General features: G+C 48.6%; 1 protein-coding gene across 2 annotated transcripts; it reads right to left on the bottom strand.

The window, feature by feature from the left end:
• Positions 1-1433: 1433 nt before the first annotated feature.
• On the bottom strand, positions 1434-17594 carry upf2 (UPF2 regulator of nonsense mediated mRNA decay). 2 transcript variants are annotated; one of them, XM_086146512.1, is made up of 21 exons: positions 17539-17594; positions 16011-16379; positions 14323-15102; positions 14089-14249; positions 13718-13909; positions 13502-13651; positions 13220-13323; positions 13029-13114; positions 12732-12840; positions 12483-12596; positions 12271-12387; positions 11442-11831; positions 10283-10558; positions 8684-8867; positions 6736-6890; positions 6080-6184; positions 5855-5953; positions 5479-5652; positions 2798-2939; positions 2298-2418; positions 1434-1780 (listed from the first exon to the last, which is right to left on the bottom strand). In XM_086146512.1, exons 1-21 carry the CDS (start codon positions 17586-17588, stop codon positions 1771-1773), a joined length of 3888 nt encoding a protein of 1295 aa, XP_086002638.1. In that variant the 5' UTR covers positions 17589-17594; the 3' UTR covers positions 1434-1770. The 2 variants fall into 2 exon arrangements, with proteins under 2 accessions (XP_086002638.1, XP_086002639.1); XM_086146513.1 differs by having other exon boundaries at positions 17468-17579.
• Between the last annotated feature and the right edge of the window lie 229 nt (positions 17595-17823).

The raw sequence follows: 17823 nt of genomic DNA, 5'->3' as shown, positions 1-17823 counted from the left end.
GCTTAGAACTTTGGATCACATTTGAAGGTGTCGAGAGGAAAAACCGAGTCAGTATTTAACTAAAGCCTGTCCAAATGTGTGTGTGTGTGTGTGTGTGTGTTGGTACCGCTGTGTTTGTCAGCAACACAGGCAGGAAATGAGGAAATACTGGCAGCCTTGTAATTAGACAAACTTAGACCCATTAGACAAACAGGCGCACCCTCTATCACACACACACACACACACACACACACACAACACTGAACTGACCTTCACACAGGGCGTCTCTTCAACCATTTATTGTGGATATTTTGCTGGCCATTAAGCCCCCCCCCCCCCCCCTCCGTTCCCCCCTCCCCCCCCAAAATAGAGATACTGTACTCTTTTCCGCGGAGGTCGGCTGCAACGACCAAAAAAATTACCACCGCGTCGATGCGGAGGAGGATCCGGGTTCACCCGCCCTTCTGCTCTGACCCCCCCCCCCCCCCCTTACCCTCCCTTTCGGTCCAGCCCTCAAAAATAACAACAACAACGAAAAAGGTTTAAAACACGACACGACAAATCTAAACCAAACACGTGGGTTATCCTCGGCGGGCGGAGGGGGGGGGGGGCGACGCCTCCTCCCCCGTCATGTGGAGCACATCCGGCGGGAGAGGATGTAACAGCGGGGTCTCGGCAGGGTCCAACCCCGGGCGTTTTAACGGCATCGGCGCCGTCGACGTCTCCGGACGACCCGAGTTCTTCCGAGCTGTTTTCCCTGCGACCTGCGTTCCACCGGGCGGGCTTCCGCCCTGCGCTGCTCTGAGCGCCGAAAAAAAAAAAAAAAAAAAACTACTCGGCGGCAGCCTCTTCTTCCTCCGAGAGTCCGGACGTTAGCGCTCCGACTCTCAACAGCTGCCTGACATCTAAAGAGAAACCGCCGTGGAGGTTTTCGAGAGTCGCCGCTGCAAAATTTCTGGCGAATACTTCCGGTTTCCCCCGTTGGTTGGGTTCTTTTTCGAGTTGGCAATTTCTTCCCCTCGCGTGACGTTCAGGACAAAACGGGAGAATTTCACCACCCTCCCCCCAGCCGGGTTTTAAAATCCTTGTCGAGAAGCGGGGCGAAGGTGGAAAGCGAAAAAAAAAAAAAAAAAGGGCATTTTAGTATTAACTTGAAGCGGCGCTTTGGTCAGGTTTATAACGTCTTAAGCGTCGTCATGGCACCACGGCGTCCTGCCTGCCCGCCCGCCCGCCTGCCGCGCCAGAAAGTCCATCCGATCTGTCGCTGGTTTAAACGTCGAGAGTCCAAAAAACAGAGGAGATCCAAATCCGATGCAAGTCTGGTGTAAACTGTCTCCTTCCAGCTCCTAAGTGTGAGTCAGCTTATCCTGTGGCGGCGGCGGCGGCGGCGGGATGTGACACCTCCGCCCCGACCCCCCCCTTCCCGCCCCTGGCGTCCAGTTTGGTTGTGTTGTGGGTGTTTTTTTTTTTTGTCATCTCAGGCAACAGACAAAAAAGTGAGAGAGAAAAAAAGAGAGAGAGGAAGAGAGAGAGAGAGAGAGCCTTATGCGTTTGACCCCTGACCTCTGACCCCGGGGGGGGGGTTGGTGGGGGATGGTCTCTGCTCCTCGGGCTCCGGCGGGCCGACGGGAGGGTGAGGGCGGTGTTGGGGTCCGGGGGGGAGGGAGGGAGGGAGGGGTTTGGTCTGTCCCGGCGTCAGTGGGCGTCGCGGAGGACTCGGTTTTCCCCACCAGACGGGTTTCCCTCCGGTCGTCTCCTCGCTCCTCCTGTGCTCCTTCGCTCTCGCTCCCGTCAGCGTCTCCTGCAGGGAGGGAGGACATGTTTACTGCGGACGCCTCACACACACACACACACATATATATACTGCTCAAAAAAATAAAGGGAACACTTGAACAACACAATGTAACTCCACGTCAATCACACTTGTGTGAAATCATAGTGTCCACTCAGGAAGCAACACAGATTCATTTTGACTTGTTTTAAGGACATTACATCAAAGTTGGATCAGCCTGGAGTTTGTTTTTACACTTTAATTTTGAGTGTGATTCCTAATCCAGACCTCCATGGGTTGATTTCCATTGATCATTTTTGTGCGATTTTGTTGTCAGCACATTCAACTGTGTAAAGAGCAAAAAGAATATTTCATTCATTTAGATCTAGGATGTGTTTTTTAAGTGTTCCCTTTATTTTTTTGAGCAGTGTATATACAATGCACGCCGATGAGCTTGCTGCAGAGAAAAATGATGCTTTATTTTAACGTTCCAGTGAACAGTTGGATTTTCCGTTTCCCTTTCCTCTGTCATCGGCCGGGGTCTCACCTTCCTCCCGTCTTGAAGATGAGGTCAGCGTTCGGGGCGCCCTTCGGATGCTGGTAGCGAGGCCGGCGCTCCCGGTTGGTGTTCGCCGGCGCCGGACGCTGAGCCAGGGACTGCATCATCTCTGCAGCGCACGAACAAACGACACGGGTTTCGAATCGGCGGGTGGATTGCGCGAACGTGGATCGCCGGGATGCAAACGTTGATCACCCGCGAGGACACGTTGCGACCGATTTACTCGTATATCGAATTATATCTCCCCGTTGAAATGAACTGAAAGGCTACAGTTAGAATATTCTACGTTTTAAATGACATGCATGAAAACAATAACGCATGATAAAAAAAGAAAGTAGAAATAAACTCTTGACACAAAACAAAAAACCGTCAGGTATCCCGGACACACCCATAAGTCAAGGTTCCGCTGTGTGATGTTAACGAGACGCTTATTTTTCATAAAATGATTCAAAAGGGGGTTTTAAAACAGGCGCGGGGGGTTCTCATACCCTGGTAGTCCTCCTGCTCCTGCCTCTCGTTGATGTCCAGTGTCAGCTTCTTCATCCTCATGCGCTCCTCCTGCTCCGCCTGCTGCTGGTTGAAGTGGTTTGCCGCCAGGTGGGACGACAGGGGCACGTTCAGGATCTTGTACTGCTCAGCGGGAACAAACAAACAAAAGATTTCATGATATTTGTATATGTGTGTGTGTGTGTGTGTGTGTGTGTGTGTGTGTGTGTGTGTGCGCGGAAGTCCACTTCTAGTATAAAGATTCGAGTATTTGCCAGGAAAATGACAACTTAGAATTCCTACTTACGGCTTACAGTTTGAGGCAATTCATTTACTGAATTTATCAGCAACAATTCAATTGATCATCATATTTTTACACGTGTTTTTTTTTTTTGGCCACAAAAAATAAATAAATAAGAAGTAATACCATCGGCCAATATTTGCTTGGATAGTCCGAGGATTTTTTTTTATGTACCATTATGACAACTAGCTGTTGCGTTTACTGTCCACTCGTGTTTTCTTCATGTTGAGTTTCGTGTCCTTCCGTCCCAAAGCATTTAGTTTCCCCCCCTCTGTCCTCGCGCTGCGTTCTGCGTCTCTGTAAACCGGGTTTTCTCTGGCGTTACTCGATCCCGCCGGCGCCGATGGGACGAGGCGGGGTTAGTGAGCGAAGGTCTGGACCGACAGGCTCCCAGAGAATGTGAGCGCTGTCGCTGCACAGGTTTGTATCCGATGATGCAACGACACGGAGGTACTCCGCTGGGTCGCTATGCGCTGACCTTTACATTTTGTCGCAATTCTCTGCCGTTCCCTTTGACAGACGCCTGGAAGAAAATGCAGCTGCGCTTCTAATTCTCATCCTCGGGCGAGAAGCTCGAGCATGTGATGACTGACAGCCTGCGGGGGGAACACACTCCCTGCCCGCCCTGAGGTTGTTACATAACACAACAGTGAACTTTAGACAATGTGTGTATGTATATCCGTACATACAGTATATATGAATACACAAAAACACACACTCACTCACTCACACATATGTATGGACAGATAGATGGATGGATGGATATACATATATGTGTATATATATATACACGTTTGTATATATGCATATATGAATACAACACCGACATGTGTATACATATATAAACACATTTATGTATATACATGCAAACACATAAATATTTATTCTCACACACACACACACACACACACACACACACACACACACACACACACACACATTGTTACAGATAAGAACAAGGTAGTTTTTTTTTTTTTATGTATTTTTGAAGGTGTTTAAAACAGCAAAACACACCACAATCATATCTTCCAGCCTGAAGGGATCTGCCGATTAACATCCTACAATGTGACGCCTATTATTCACGCCTGCTGGCGCCCCGACAAGGGGGCTGCTGTTCGCCGTGGGTCACACGCAGCATCCCGGACACGGACACGCCCCGCCGTCAAACCACACATTCCTGCCGCCCGCCAAAATACACATGCGGCTACGGGGCGAGGGTCAATATTATTCCTGCCGGGGGTTTGGAGTGTGAGGGGGCGATTCATTTCGGCGAGGGCTCTTCCCTCCTCGTGCCGCCGCGGACTGAGCGTTCCTTCATTTCCCCAGAAGCTAGTGACGCACTGAGACCCCGCGGGGATACACACAATCCTTATCGAGGCTTTTTGAGGTTTTTTTTTTTTTTTTAAACTCAACCCCTACATTGGAAAACAAGCTGGCACCGGCGTCTTCACAGAAAAGATTTGACTTTTTCCAGCAGCCCTGCGCCCGATTAAGGCACGGTTCTCTGGTTTAGGACAGGATGGGTTGGGCTTCATAACCTCCTCCTTAAAAAAAAACAAAAAAATGACCGGGGTTTGCCGCCGTATACGATGACAAAGAGGACATATGAAACCCAGGTCCGTCTTTTTCTGGAGAGCAGAGACACAGCCACGGATCTTCCTGCAGGATGACTTTTAGCCGGACTGCAATGAACCGTGGGATTCCTCGGGGCTCCGTAGCAGGGCCCGTTTGCTTTAGGTTATAATTGACTTTTGGGGGTTCAAAATCAGGTTATCAAGTTTATATTTTCCTGTTCCCCATTAAAATTTGTTTTTTGGAAAAGAACCTCAAATAAAATTAAGCTTTTTTTTTATTTGCTTCGCTGCCACCACGGCGCACAGATTTCCTACACATGCATGGTTTTTACAGCTTTCTATAGAGTCATAACTTGACTTAGAAGTTTCCCTGTTGAAATTAATTGAAAGAGTATAAATCCGTTTTTTAAATAAGAAAAATGTACATAATCAAAGAGAATGTACAAAAATAATCTGGTTTTTACACCAAGGTGATGCGCGAAGATGCCGCTGTGGATGGGCGGAGAAGGTTGAGGGAGTTTTTCCAACTTAACTGACTGAATTAATGCTACAATGTATTGCTAAGCTTGCACACTTTATGGCTCAACTTATTTTGGTGACAGAGTGAATGCCGGTCCAAATCCCCCAAAATGTTTTTCGTGTCGTCTTGCAGATAATGCTCTCAGTCCCAGCATCTCTTCATAACTCGAATTTAACTCGAATTTTGGCTCGTATCACAAAGATCAACATTAGACTGAATTTGCGCTGTCGTACCGTTGTCGAGTTGAGTTGACGACATTGGAAGTGTTCGCCGACACAAAGTCTGTACCTGCTGCTTGTTCCCTTTGCGCGTGAGCATGACGAACTGCATGGTGTCCGTGATGTCGGCGTCGGGCTCCCCGAGGCACGGCTGCCCGGCGACGCCCTTCTTCAGCTGACACTTCAGCTGCAGGGGGATGGCGACGTCCAACTGGTGGACCTTCACCGTCTCGCCGCTGCGCTGCTGCGATGCGGTCAAACACGAAGAACAATTTAAACGCTTATTTCTTAAATGACCGATGACACTCTTCTCAAACGGGTTGTCGAGAAAACAACCTTCATGACGAGTCGTTTTTTAGTGTTTTTTTTTTTTTTTAGAATCACAGATTGTGGCGTAAATGTCCGACGACCTAAAAGAGGTTGTGTTTTCATGAACATTTCAGTACCTGCAGGTTCTCCAGCATCATCTTATCCAGAGCCTGGATGAAGTCCTCGTCCTCGGCGCAGGCCACGTGCTTCAGCCCCCCGCCGCGGATGGTCACCTCCTGCGTGCGATGGCAAACCCGTTGTTGCACTCGAGTGGAAACCCCGGGCGTCAGCTGGCGATACTCAAGATTATTTCTATCATTACGAGAGAGGATGGCGCCGCCGTAAGATGCGGCGTCTCTTACGTTGTTCTCCTCGTCCGTCTCGTTTTCCTTGTTGGAGTCGGTCAGGTAGTCGGTGTTCTCCTCTTCCTCTTCCTCCCTCTCCTCCTCCTCGTTGTCAGAGGCCTCCTGCGGGAGCAAACGCAAACCCGCTGATCCGAAAAGTCGCAGATCAAGCGGCTAAAAATCTGTTTGGATTGACAGTTGGCTTGTTTTACTGTTTCCAGTGGAGGTTGAGGGTCACAAATAAGTCGTTAAATAGGAAAAAAAATAGGAAAGACTAAATGGACAATTAAAATCCTGAGAATCTGCTCACAGTAATCTTGTGCTTTCCCTTATGTTTTTACTTTACGTTTTTGTTTTGTTTCTAAATACGGGCTGTCTGCAGTGTACCGCGTCGCTCAGGTTTCAAGAGAGAATAGCCGGGTAACTCGTTCCAGGTATCGTCTGATTGCACAAGAAAAAAAAAGAAAAGAAAGGGAGTTATTTTTTTTTTATCTAGATTTGAAAGTAGGGCTTCCTGATGGTTTTGCGAAAAATAAAACGTGTCCATCCACCTGCGGAGACGGCCGAGCCTCCGATAAGCTAATTTTGGTTGTTGGTAGGCGGAAAACCTTTGACAGTCTTTGACGCGAATGCCATCGGCTGATGATCGAGATCATCTGGGAGGAAGGACTCACATCCTCTTCCTGTTCGTTCATCTCGCTTTCATTGCCCGACTGCTCCTCGGTCTCCGCGCCGCCTTCCTCGTCGTCCTCGCCGTCGTCCTCCTCCTCGTCCAGACCCTCCCCTTCGCTCATGGCGCTGGAGCGGCCGTCCTTCTCCATGGCCAGACCTGTCGGCGAGAGCGCTCGGCTGTAATCGGATTACGTCAAAAAGTGAGAGAGCCCAAAAGCGTGGAGTCGCGGGAGACGCTGATCTCCGGTGATGTGTCGAGGTTACCAAGCAACCGGGACGACAATGCATTACTGTGTATATTGTGAAATGAAGTCGGTCTGGCTGACAGATACTTGAACATCCCGGGTCAGGAATGTCTGATCCGGCTTCACGCACCAGAAGGCGCAACAACAGCGGGACTGTTCGAACCCAGGGGCCCCTGTCAACCCCCCCCCCAAACACACACACACACACACGTTCACCTATGTGCATGTGTGTTTAAACACCACGGGGTCAGTGTGATATCGAAGTGTCTCGAACTGTCGGACTCATATTCAAAGCTGAAATCCGTGAGTCTTGCTTGTTTTCTCTGCGCTGGGTGTCTAAAACCTTTAGCTGTTGTATATTTGTCCCGGCCGAGGGGACGACGCGAACATCGAAACGATTTCTTAATCCGATGCCAGGCTAAACACACAGGGTGTGTGTATCTTCTGGTGTCCGGGCAGCGACGTGCAGTGTTGACGCCACAGATTGAAATCGTCCATTTCCTCAGATGTCGAGGAGTCGGGCTTGTGATACCGACGGCGACCTGCGGGGGATTCGTTCCCACATTTTTGACGAACGTTTCCGTTTAAACGTGCTTTCCCACTCAATTTCTCCACCTCCTTAATTTTTTTTCTCCAAAACCTGGTCTTATCAGTGTGCACAGCTGTGTATTTTAAGTGCGCGAAGCTTTCGGGACTGTTGCTTATCTGTCGGAGTTCGGGCACAAATACACCTTATCTGCTATCGCAGGTTACACTCGGCTGCAGATACTCTTGTACTTTGCCGCGTTTTTTTTCAGATCGCAGTGCTTTTTGTTGTGTTAGTGCTTGTACTCCAGCCGTAATGGATCTGATTTACCCCCCCGCCACCCCCGCCATCCCATCACCACCACCACCACCTCCACAGGGTGGAGGAGCTGGCAGCTCGCGTATTCTCTGCCCTCCGCATTCCAGGTCAAAGTTCCGCAAAGTTCTGGGAGCCGCTCTTTGGTCGATTTTGCAAAACGAAAAACGCAAGCACAGTTCCCTGTTTGCGTAAACATCCCGTAATAACGGGAGATAAGAGGCATTGGCGGGTTTGATCCACTGCCCCGGCTCCAATATGACCAGACGCTACTCTTAAAAAGGGAGTTCTTTTCTTCTAACAGAGGTCTGGAAAGCACACAAAGACACGGTGGCCGTTTGACAGCCACCTGGATGAAAGCAAAAAGAAAAAAAAAATGACAACAGCTTCCGTCTGAACCATTAAATTGGACGAGCCTTGTCCCGGCGCTGATGGCTGAGTGAGATCGGTGCGGTAACGGAACTGGTTGAAACCCGGGGGAACACAAAAAAAAAAAAAAAAAAAAAAAAAGTTACTCTGATACTGAAAGGATGACAAGAGAAAGCGAAGAAAACAAAAAAATGTGGGTGGAGACTGTTTTTCAACAACCCAAAATAAACTCTGCGGAGGAACTCGGATGTCATCCGCCAAAATCCACAATTATCATTCCTGAAATATGTGCGCGTTGCCGCTGAGCGTGTGTGTCAGGTATGTGTGTGTGTGTGTGTGTGTGATGAATGGGCCTCCTACACAGCAGGGAATGCTGCACGGCAGGGACGGCGGCAAGCTCGCGCAACCAGCGTGACCGGCTGCCGCGCATGTACGCTCGTTTATGTCCGGGACATGCGGGATGTCGGCGTGCTCGTGCACGGCGCGTCGTCGTACCCAGTTTGACGAGCACCTCCCTCTCCAGGTCGGTGACCTGCCGGGTGGCCTCGTCCAGCGAGCAGCTCAGCCTCATCTTGGGCCGCAGCAGCTCCAGGGTGTCGCTGATCATGTAGTCGATGTCGATGGGGAACGGGTGATCCTTGGTCCACGCGTCCACGCTCTTCTTCCACCAGATGTACCGCTGCGGACACAGACACAGGATCTCTCGCAAAGCGCACTGCGTTTGAACACTGGCGCCCCCGTGTGGTGGCTCTGAGGGTTGTTTGTTATCGTCGAACAGGAAAAAATAAGCAAGCCGTACCTTCCTTGGTTCCGGAAAACCCGGAGTGTTAAATAAAAAATGAAATCGGTGCACTTTCCTGTTCAACACAGGCAGCTCTAAAGCCGAGGTCCCCGACCACCGGGCCGCAAAGAAAGTATTTTATTTTTGTTAGTCTTCCAGGTATTGCATTTTGAAAAGCTCCTACACTTGACGTGGTGAGAGGATTTTTGGCAAGTAATGCCGATCGTACACCTTACTATTGTCCAGTCGCAGATGTAAAAATGGAAGTCGCAAGAAAATCTTAAGAGTCCCAGCGCGCTCCCGTTATCTCGGCCGTTAAGTGTGAGCTGGTTGTCTTACAGTCTGAGCGCAGAAATAGCTCAGCTTTGCCAGGTTTGTGGTTTATGACCATATCAAATGTGTTTGATATTATCGCAAGTCTTTGTGTTACGCCACCATACAGACTGAATCAAAAACCAATAGATGAGCTCAAATAAAACAGGAAACTTGTTACCAGCGTGATGGGAAAAAGAAGCTAGTTGTAGTTTCAAAAGTCAACACAGCCTTCAGTTTCAGACTACGCTGAGATTTAAAACTCGTCTTTCGATGTGAGATGATAGTTTAACACAAATCTTTTCAATTTTTTCAAAGTCTCAAGGCGTGAGCTCAGTTGGCAAGCTGACCCTCACTAAAATGGCCCACAAACAAATGTCACAGTGCGAACACGCTCCATTATCGATGCATATGTATCTGCCTGAAAGCCCAAAACGGCAGGATTGTGGCTGTGTTCATTAATAATAAAAAATTTTAAACATAAGCACACTGTTCTCCCTATTTTGCAATGCTTGTGGCATTTTTCATAAATCACATTCTTCTTTAGTTTTATCAGTGACTTTCAACTTCGCGCACGGTTTAGCCAGACTGTTTTTCTTGCGGCTCCAAATGCCGAACGCCCTTTCAAAATATCTCCCGACAGCTGCGTTTTTTTTTTTTTTTTTCTTTTTCCCAGGTCGCTTTAGCTGCTACAGCTGTGTGGTTAGCCTCCGCGGAATTCGATCTGCCCCTGCCCCCGGCGCGATCAGATGAGCCGGGTGAAAAAAAAAAAAACGACGGCGGAGGAGTTTTACCCGCTTGAGTTAAATTTAAAAAAAAAAAAAAAAACAAAAAACAGCGAGCTCGTGCTGAAACCAGCCCACAGACGCTCTGGGTTCTGGAATGAGGAGGCCACGAGGCAGCCGGAGTGACGAAACCCTGAAAGTTCAGAGATGGACGGCGGTGTTTTTTTTTTAGCTGCCATCAATGGAGAAACTCTTTAACACAGAGGCGCCACGCACCTGGAAGTAGATGAGGAAGCAGTCCAGCTTCCTCTTGCTTGAGCCGCGGTCAAAGTACTGGCCGCAGGTGTCCAGCAGCGTGCAGACCAGGCGGATCCGGAACAGGTGTTCGGGCGGGTCCAGGGAGCTGGGGCTGCCGTCCTGGTTGACCCCGAAGGAGATGAAGGAGAAAAGCGTGCGGAAGATGACCGCCGACTCCACCATGCGGTAGTTGTAGAGTTCGCCCAGGAACTTGGCGCTGCTGATGCGGCGCTGGTTAAACTTGGGCTGGTTCACCTGGACGGACACATACATTTAAAGCCAGCACTTTAAAGCGAGTACCATATTTTCTGGACTTAAAAATAAACAAACAAATATATGTGTATAGGGCACCGTTGTCCGCGTTGTAACATGTGTTATTTACACTTTTTTTTTTTTTACTTTTAGCTAAATACATACGATTACATCCACAAATGCGAACTGGAAATGCCTATTTATCTGAACATTACTACATTTAATGTACATATCCATCTGTATACTATGATCATACTATCCATCTGTAAATCCATTCTATAACAGGTTCATGTTGTCGATTTATTTATTACATCTTCACCTACTGCTCATTTAGACTGCATTTTGTTGCCATGTACTTGTACACGTGTAATGGCAATAGAGTTGAATGTAATATGCAGCATTGCGGTACACAACTTTTTAGAACCAAGGCTTTTCCTATGCAGTTAACAGTCCATTCACAATAAAAGCAAACATTATTTCTTTTCCTAACAAAAGGGGAGGAGCTGTTCGGATTGGTCACTGTTCTCCCTGCACTTCATTCGACACACACACACACACACACACACACACAGAGTCACCATTGTGTTGTGTAACCGTGTATATCCTGTCACACCTGAACCGTGACTTTGCATCATGTGGAAACCTCCCATGTCCTGCCAACCATGCTGAACAAGTTGTCTTCAAACTAATGACAGTGACGAAGGGAATCTTCCCCCCCGACCAATTGTCAGACATGTCAATCAAGATTACCCGGAGGCTCTGATTGGCTGCTTTTAGACCATCGTGAGACAGGTTAGTTTAACCCTACTGATGATGTGTTGTTGCGATAGTAATCCATCTACTGTCGCTTCCCTCCTGGAGGTAAGTGACAGTAGCTCCTCCTCACCTCCATGCCCAGCCGGATGTCCTCCAGCACGCCGTCGACCACGTGGATGCCCACGTCCTCCTGGTAGGCCACGAGGCCGGCCAGCAGGTTGGCCACGCAGTGGATGCTGTTGTACTTGACGTTCCAGATGTTCACCATGCAGCAGATCAGGTAACTCTTCACCTCGGGGTCCTGCCAGGGCAGCTTGCGCATCTGCCTCAGCACCTTCTCCGTGGTGACCTTGGACAGGTCCTTGTAGAGCAGCTTGCGGATGTACTCCTGCAGCGGCGGCCTCTTCTTCTTCACCGTCTTCTCCACGGGCGGCGGGTTGCAGTAGTAGTAGGCATTCTCTACCATGGTCACGTAGCGGGCGTCCAGGTGCTGCGCCTGCTTCTTCCGCATCATCTGCTCCTGGGGGGGCAGACGCAGTTTGAACCGAACATCAGACCGGATGGCGACGGAACGCACAGAATGTTATCACAAATGCTTGGCTTCAAGCCCTATTAAGAGTAACTTATTTAAAAAATAACATTTAACTAAAATGACAGTACTGGAGAATTTATGCATTTTTCAAAACAATAATAAAAAAATGGCAATTTCCACTGATTTAAGGCAATATTTTTGGCTGATTACTAAGAATTTCTTGTATATTTTCAGGAAATATTTGAAGAATTTAACTAACAATTAGATTTTTTCGATATAAAATAATCAATCGTGATAGCTGACTAGTAGATATTATGATAAGGATTGTTCTTCTCCCAGAAAAAACTTCTAAAATATCTAAGTGGCTGATTAAAATGCAGGATCAGGACGAAAAGACCAAAGAATGTTGCATCAGGGTTGGACCAACCAGGAGCACGCTGGTCCGCAGGTGGGAGTCGGGGGACCTGAAAAGGAAGCGGCCGCAGGTCTCCAGCAGGGTGCAGGCCATCTCCACGTGGTGGTGGGTAAAATCCGACAGCAGCATCTGATGGGATATACAGAGAAATTTCATCAATCAGCCAGACGAGGAAAATGAATTCATAAATGAATAAAAAAGAAGGGCTCCTGATCTCGGCCCACCTTCAGACAGTGAAGTGTGTCGGTCTTTGAGAACATCTTGAACTTGGCCAGCTCGCCGATGAATCGGACCGTTTTGTTTTTGGTCTCGATGTTGATCTGGTCCTTCTTGCGGATCTGCGGAACGGATGTGAGCGTGACACGTTTTAAGAAGCCAGAAAAAAAAACAAAAAAAAAAAAAAAAAAAAACAGATGCATTTTTTAAAATGCAAAATCCCGAATCCTGGTATCATGAAAAACAAGAGGACCTACGTGAAACCTGAAGTCGCCCTTCAGCATGGCGCAGAGGTCCTCAGCCACATCCGACATGCAGGGGTGCAAAGTGGCCACCAGGCGGGAGTAGAACGGCAGAAGGTCCAGCCTGATGAGAAGAAAAAGCTAAGGTCGCAGCCAGAAATCCCCGTACGTCTTAAGGTTTCAAGCGCTGAAATTTCTGTTCTTCATTCACGTCGGCCGGCATCGTCTCTGTGCGCGTCACCCCAAAACCCAAAAGCTCCCTGGGAAAGATTCAAACACAACTTCACTTCCTGTCGTGGTGCTCTTTCTCACCTCTGTCTGGGGACGGTGAAAAGGGCTCGGACCAGCTTCCTGCGGTTGGACTTGGTGTTCATGTTCATGCAGAAGTCCATGGCCGCCTGCGGGGGGGAGGAGACAGACAGACATTGACGTTCCGTTCACGGCGGAGCTGAGGCCTTCCGATTTCGCCCGGCGGCTCTTTGTCCGTTGCTCTCCGTCCTCACCTTGTCTATGAGGTCCCTGTTGACGCAGTTGGGCAGCTGCTGGATGAAGGCGTCCACGATCAGCTTCAGGTGGGAGCCGGTGTTCGCCTCCTCGTCCTCTTGTTCTGCACGGAAATCTGTTTCAATGCACTCGCTTGGCAAAAAAAAAAAACAAAAAAAAAAAAACGGGCTAAAATTCTGCTTTTTACCGGCAACTTATATAAATATTTAAAAAAAAAAAAAAGAATCTGCTCCTCGGGAAGAGCGTATCCAAAATGCGAGCCTCCGGCTGCTCGGCCTCACCCTGTTCATCCATCAGCTTCTTGGCCAGCTCTTCGTTCTCGGCCTCGTCGGCTCCCTCCAGCTCCAGGGGCTCGTCGGTGATGTCCAGCGACTCCAGCTCCAGCTCCAGCTCCTCGGTGACGCTGCCTCCGTCCTTGCCGTCTCTGCCGTCTGAAAAGCCGGCGGCCAGTTAGAGGAGAAACACGATCTGCAGTTTCTTAAAAAATTAAGACGGACCTTTGGCGTCGTCCTTGTCTTTGCCCTGGCCGCCCCTCTCGTTGTCTTTGAAGAGGATGGCCGGGACGAAGGCTTTCAGGTCCACTAGGTTCTCATAGAAGTTGCGGGCGTCTTCGTCCTCCCAGATGCCTCCCTCCAGGTCGTACTCCCCGGGCTTACCGGGGGTGAAGATGTCGATCCCGGGACCGTGCTCTGCAGGGAAGAGGGGAGCAATGGCGAGCATTCATCTGCTGGTGTTGGGGGGACCATCATCGTGTTTTAGAGGCTTTTATTTTTCTTAAGCTTCACATCTCGCTCAAGAAAACACAGAATTTGTGGGTCTGTCGTCATGGGAAACATGGCGGCCGTGGACTTCATCATCTGTCACCCACCCTCTTGCACAGTCTTGTCCTGAGGTAACTCCGGCATGTTCTCGTCCAGCAGGTCGGCCAGGGATTGAGTGTTGGCCAGCAGCTTCTGGTAGGACGTGGCGAACTCCTCATATTGCTTGTGGCGGTCCTCACTCAGCTCGCCTTTGGAATGCAAGATACGCCTGGGGGGGGAGAACGGGCGGTAAGTGCGAGGCTCCGGGGAGGGGGACACATTGCCGCCGGTGAGCCGCTCACCTGTTCTGCCTCTCGATGTTCTGCAGCTCCCTGTGGTCCTTCTTCAGGTGTTTGGTCAGAGAGGTAAAGTATTCCCTCAGAAGATTCTGGAAGGGCTGCTGTTTCTCGGTGCTGATGATCTCGGAGGGCGGGAAGGTCAGGGCGAACCTTTCGGCGGCCAGTTTGACCTTGCGCGGCACGAGGCCGGCGATGTCGTCGCCGCAGTGCTTACAGAAGCTGATGACCACCGACACGTGGGTGTGAGTCTCGCGGTCCGTCCCGATGATGGTCTTCAGCTGCTCGTAGATCAGCGACAGGCCCTCTTTGTCCGTGAAAAGGCCGACGATGGTAAGCTCGGCGATGAAGCGCAGGTCCGTGCGCAGCTTGCTCACGTTGGGCGCCTTCTCCTCCTTCCGCGCTTCGAAGTGCTTCTTCCAGGCCTGCAGGAGCAGCGGTGCGAACTCGGCGTAGCGCTGGTGGAAGAGGGAGCACAGGTGCACGGCGCAGCCCACGTCCGAGATCTTCAGCTTGGCCTCCACCACCGAGCTCACCGCCTCGCCGATGTACTTGCTGAGGTTGAGCGAGGCGAAGTCGTTGGAGAGCGAGTCCCGCTGCTGCTCGGTGAGCGTGCGCAGCTTTTTGACGAAGGCCGTGTTCTTCTTCAGGCTGGAGTCCAGCCGGCTGAAGAAGGCCTCCTCGGGCCGTCCCTCGTGGGCGTTCTGGTTCCTGCTGCGGAGATCCTTCCTGCACTGATGGCGCTCCCAGGCCTCCTGGTGCAGCTGGTGGCCTTCCTCCTTCTCCCTGGACACGGCGGAGAGAGGAGGAATGATGAAAGAGCTCTGGCAGCAGGTTTGTATTATCTGAGGGCAAATCTGGACTGTAAACCGAGATGCTTACTACCTCAAGCTAACACTTTTTACAGGCAGCGATTCAGTACTTTCAGTATCCGTCACTGACCAGTAAATCCCCTTTATTGTTTCATTGTCGCTCAGCCATTTCATTTGTTTTTGAAATGTCAGAGCTTTCACCTTGGGGTGGATCGGAAAGAGGCGACCAAAATAAAAAAAGCTGACTGGGAAATAATCGAAACCTGAAAGGCTGGAAAACACCTGCATCTCTAATCTCTAATCTTTCAGTCACTCTCCACTCTTTCAGTTGCTTTGTTTGTTGTCATCGCGGTGGAAACAAGTACGTTCACAATCCTCTGCTTTGTTCAGAGAGGCATGTGAAGTTGTAAGGAATAATCTATTGGCAAGTCATCCATACTTCGGCTACGACACGTGAAAAACAGAAAGGAGGAAAGGTCATCGTGACAGAAGGTGAATTTACGACTACTAGTCTGCATGCACATTTCCAAATTGAAAATTACATTTCACCTCCACCCCCCCCTTTTGTGAGAAAGGGATTATAATGCACTTCATGCAGAGGTCAGATAAGGTGAGCAACTAAAAGGACCAGAAATTTGAAGATGTGGAACATTTGACCAAAAGTTGGTGTGCAAACAGTAAATATCTCTGCCGTCTCTGAACTGTCATCCAATCAGGATCCAGACCAAAATAAGTCTGCCGGTTCATAGGCTTTAATATGCACTTTAATCTGGACTGTATGGAACACTGCGTCCGGCTCTGAGAGACAGAACAATGTCACGTGAATAAATAAATATATACATAACCGCTGTTCAACAGGTGTGCCATGGCGTCACCACTCACTTGAGGAGAGCTGCTTCCTCCTCACGCTGGCGTTTGGCCTCTTCCTCCTGCATTTTCCTCTCCTGCTCCTCCTGCTGCCTCTTCACCTCCTCCTCCCTCTGCTTCTGCTCCTCCTCGGCCTTCTGCTTCTCCTCCTCCTTCTTTCGCCGCTCTTTTTCCTCCTTTTTCTTCTTCTCCTCCTCCAGGCGCTTCCGCTTCTCCTCCTTGCCGCTGTCCTTCTTGCCACTCATCTTGGCCTCGTCCTTGGGTTTGTCTCGCGCCGGCGTCGGCCTCCTCTCCGCGTCTCGCTCCTTCTCTTTCTCTTTGCTGCTGAAGGAGCTCACGTCTTTGTCGTCCATGTTTATAGAGCGCTTGCGTTCAGCAGGCATGCTGAGGACACACAGCAGAAAAGATACCCTAAGAGATAAATACTTCTGAAGACTCTAAATTCTTACCATCCTATATTGAACATGAACATAGGTAAACACCAACATGCAACCAACAACTTTAGATATGTCATTCTTGACGTTACTGAGTGAGGCTGGCTGAAATACATTTATTTTGCAGCTGAGATCTATAGAATTTAAGCAGGAGTGATATCATTTCCAGATAGTTATTTTCTGTGACTGAAATAACAGATCTTTGATCATTTTCTTCCCAGTTTGTCTTGCAAACTTTTTTTTCTGTTTGTATATTGGAATATAGGAGAATATTTGGAAGTTAAACAAGCTGGTAAAAATGTGCTATTTTAACTGCTTAATTTGCACATTTTTACTTTGTTTTTAATGCCTTCAGAGAGGTTCTTATTCTAAAGTTGACCCACTTTCAACTGGCAATGATGCTTAAGTGCTCAGAACATATTTAGCGGTTTTAAGAATTAAACAAAGAGTAGTGACTGAGAGATGAGGATACTAAGGGCAGCAAAGATTTTTCTCCAAACTACACCACAGCAATTATCTTTCACAGGGAAATTAGCATAAACAAACTCACAAGTATCACTCATGGCATTGTGTAAAAACATTATAAACGACAGATTCGTATTTTATCCCTGGATAGAATTTTTTATTCTAAAAACAAACATTTAATTGAGTCATATCTGCACTTTATAACTGTTAATGACGGTTAGTCTCACGCCCACGCAGCCGCACCGTTACAGCCACCGCTCGTTAGCTAGCTAGCTAGCTAGCCAGCTAGCGTTGCCTTCTTTAACATAGCTTTAGCGTTGCACTACAAGCATGATAGGGACAAAGTTTACTCCTGCACGAATTCTACGCAAGGCGAATTGGTTTACAGCGATGAGAGCAATTGAAAGGCCACAGAACGAGCAATCACGTTCCTAGCAAAATACGGCTAATAGTGCTAACGCGTTAGCAAGGCCAGTTGAATGGACGCGCTGACAGCGATGTAAACAAACGTTTTGACAGCGTTAAACTGACAGTTAGTGAATAATGGCTCGCCGTAGAGTGAGCCTAAATTACCGTGGAACTCGAATCCACGCGTCCGTGTTCTCATTTCACCATAAATAAGGCGAAAAAGCGAATAGGGTTACCTGCTAACTGTAGCAAAACAACCATCGGTCATCGGCAGTTGTTTCCGCATAGACAGAAGGACCTTCTAGTCGATGTGGCACAAAATTTCGCCTAACAGAAAAATTCAAGTTTGAATTAAAATAACAAACATGATTGATATATTCTAATCTAAACTGTTTTATTCAATATTAAATAATGGTAAGAATAATTATTCTATATTTTTTTTGCATATACTAATTTATTGTAATTTTGTCGTGATAACAGGCATAATAGAGGCAGCTTTCAATAGAGTTTGACGGACTGAA

The sequence above is a fragment of the Fistularia commersonii genome, chromosome 5, assembly GCF_037954325.1.
Source record: "Fistularia commersonii isolate RoL2024-O1a breed Wild chromosome 5, RoL_Fcom_v1.0, whole genome shotgun sequence".
NCBI lineage: Eukaryota > Metazoa > Chordata > Actinopteri > Syngnathiformes > Fistulariidae > Fistularia > Fistularia commersonii.
Note: the sequence above shows the minus strand (reverse complement) of the source record. Positions and strands in the feature narration are given on the sequence as shown.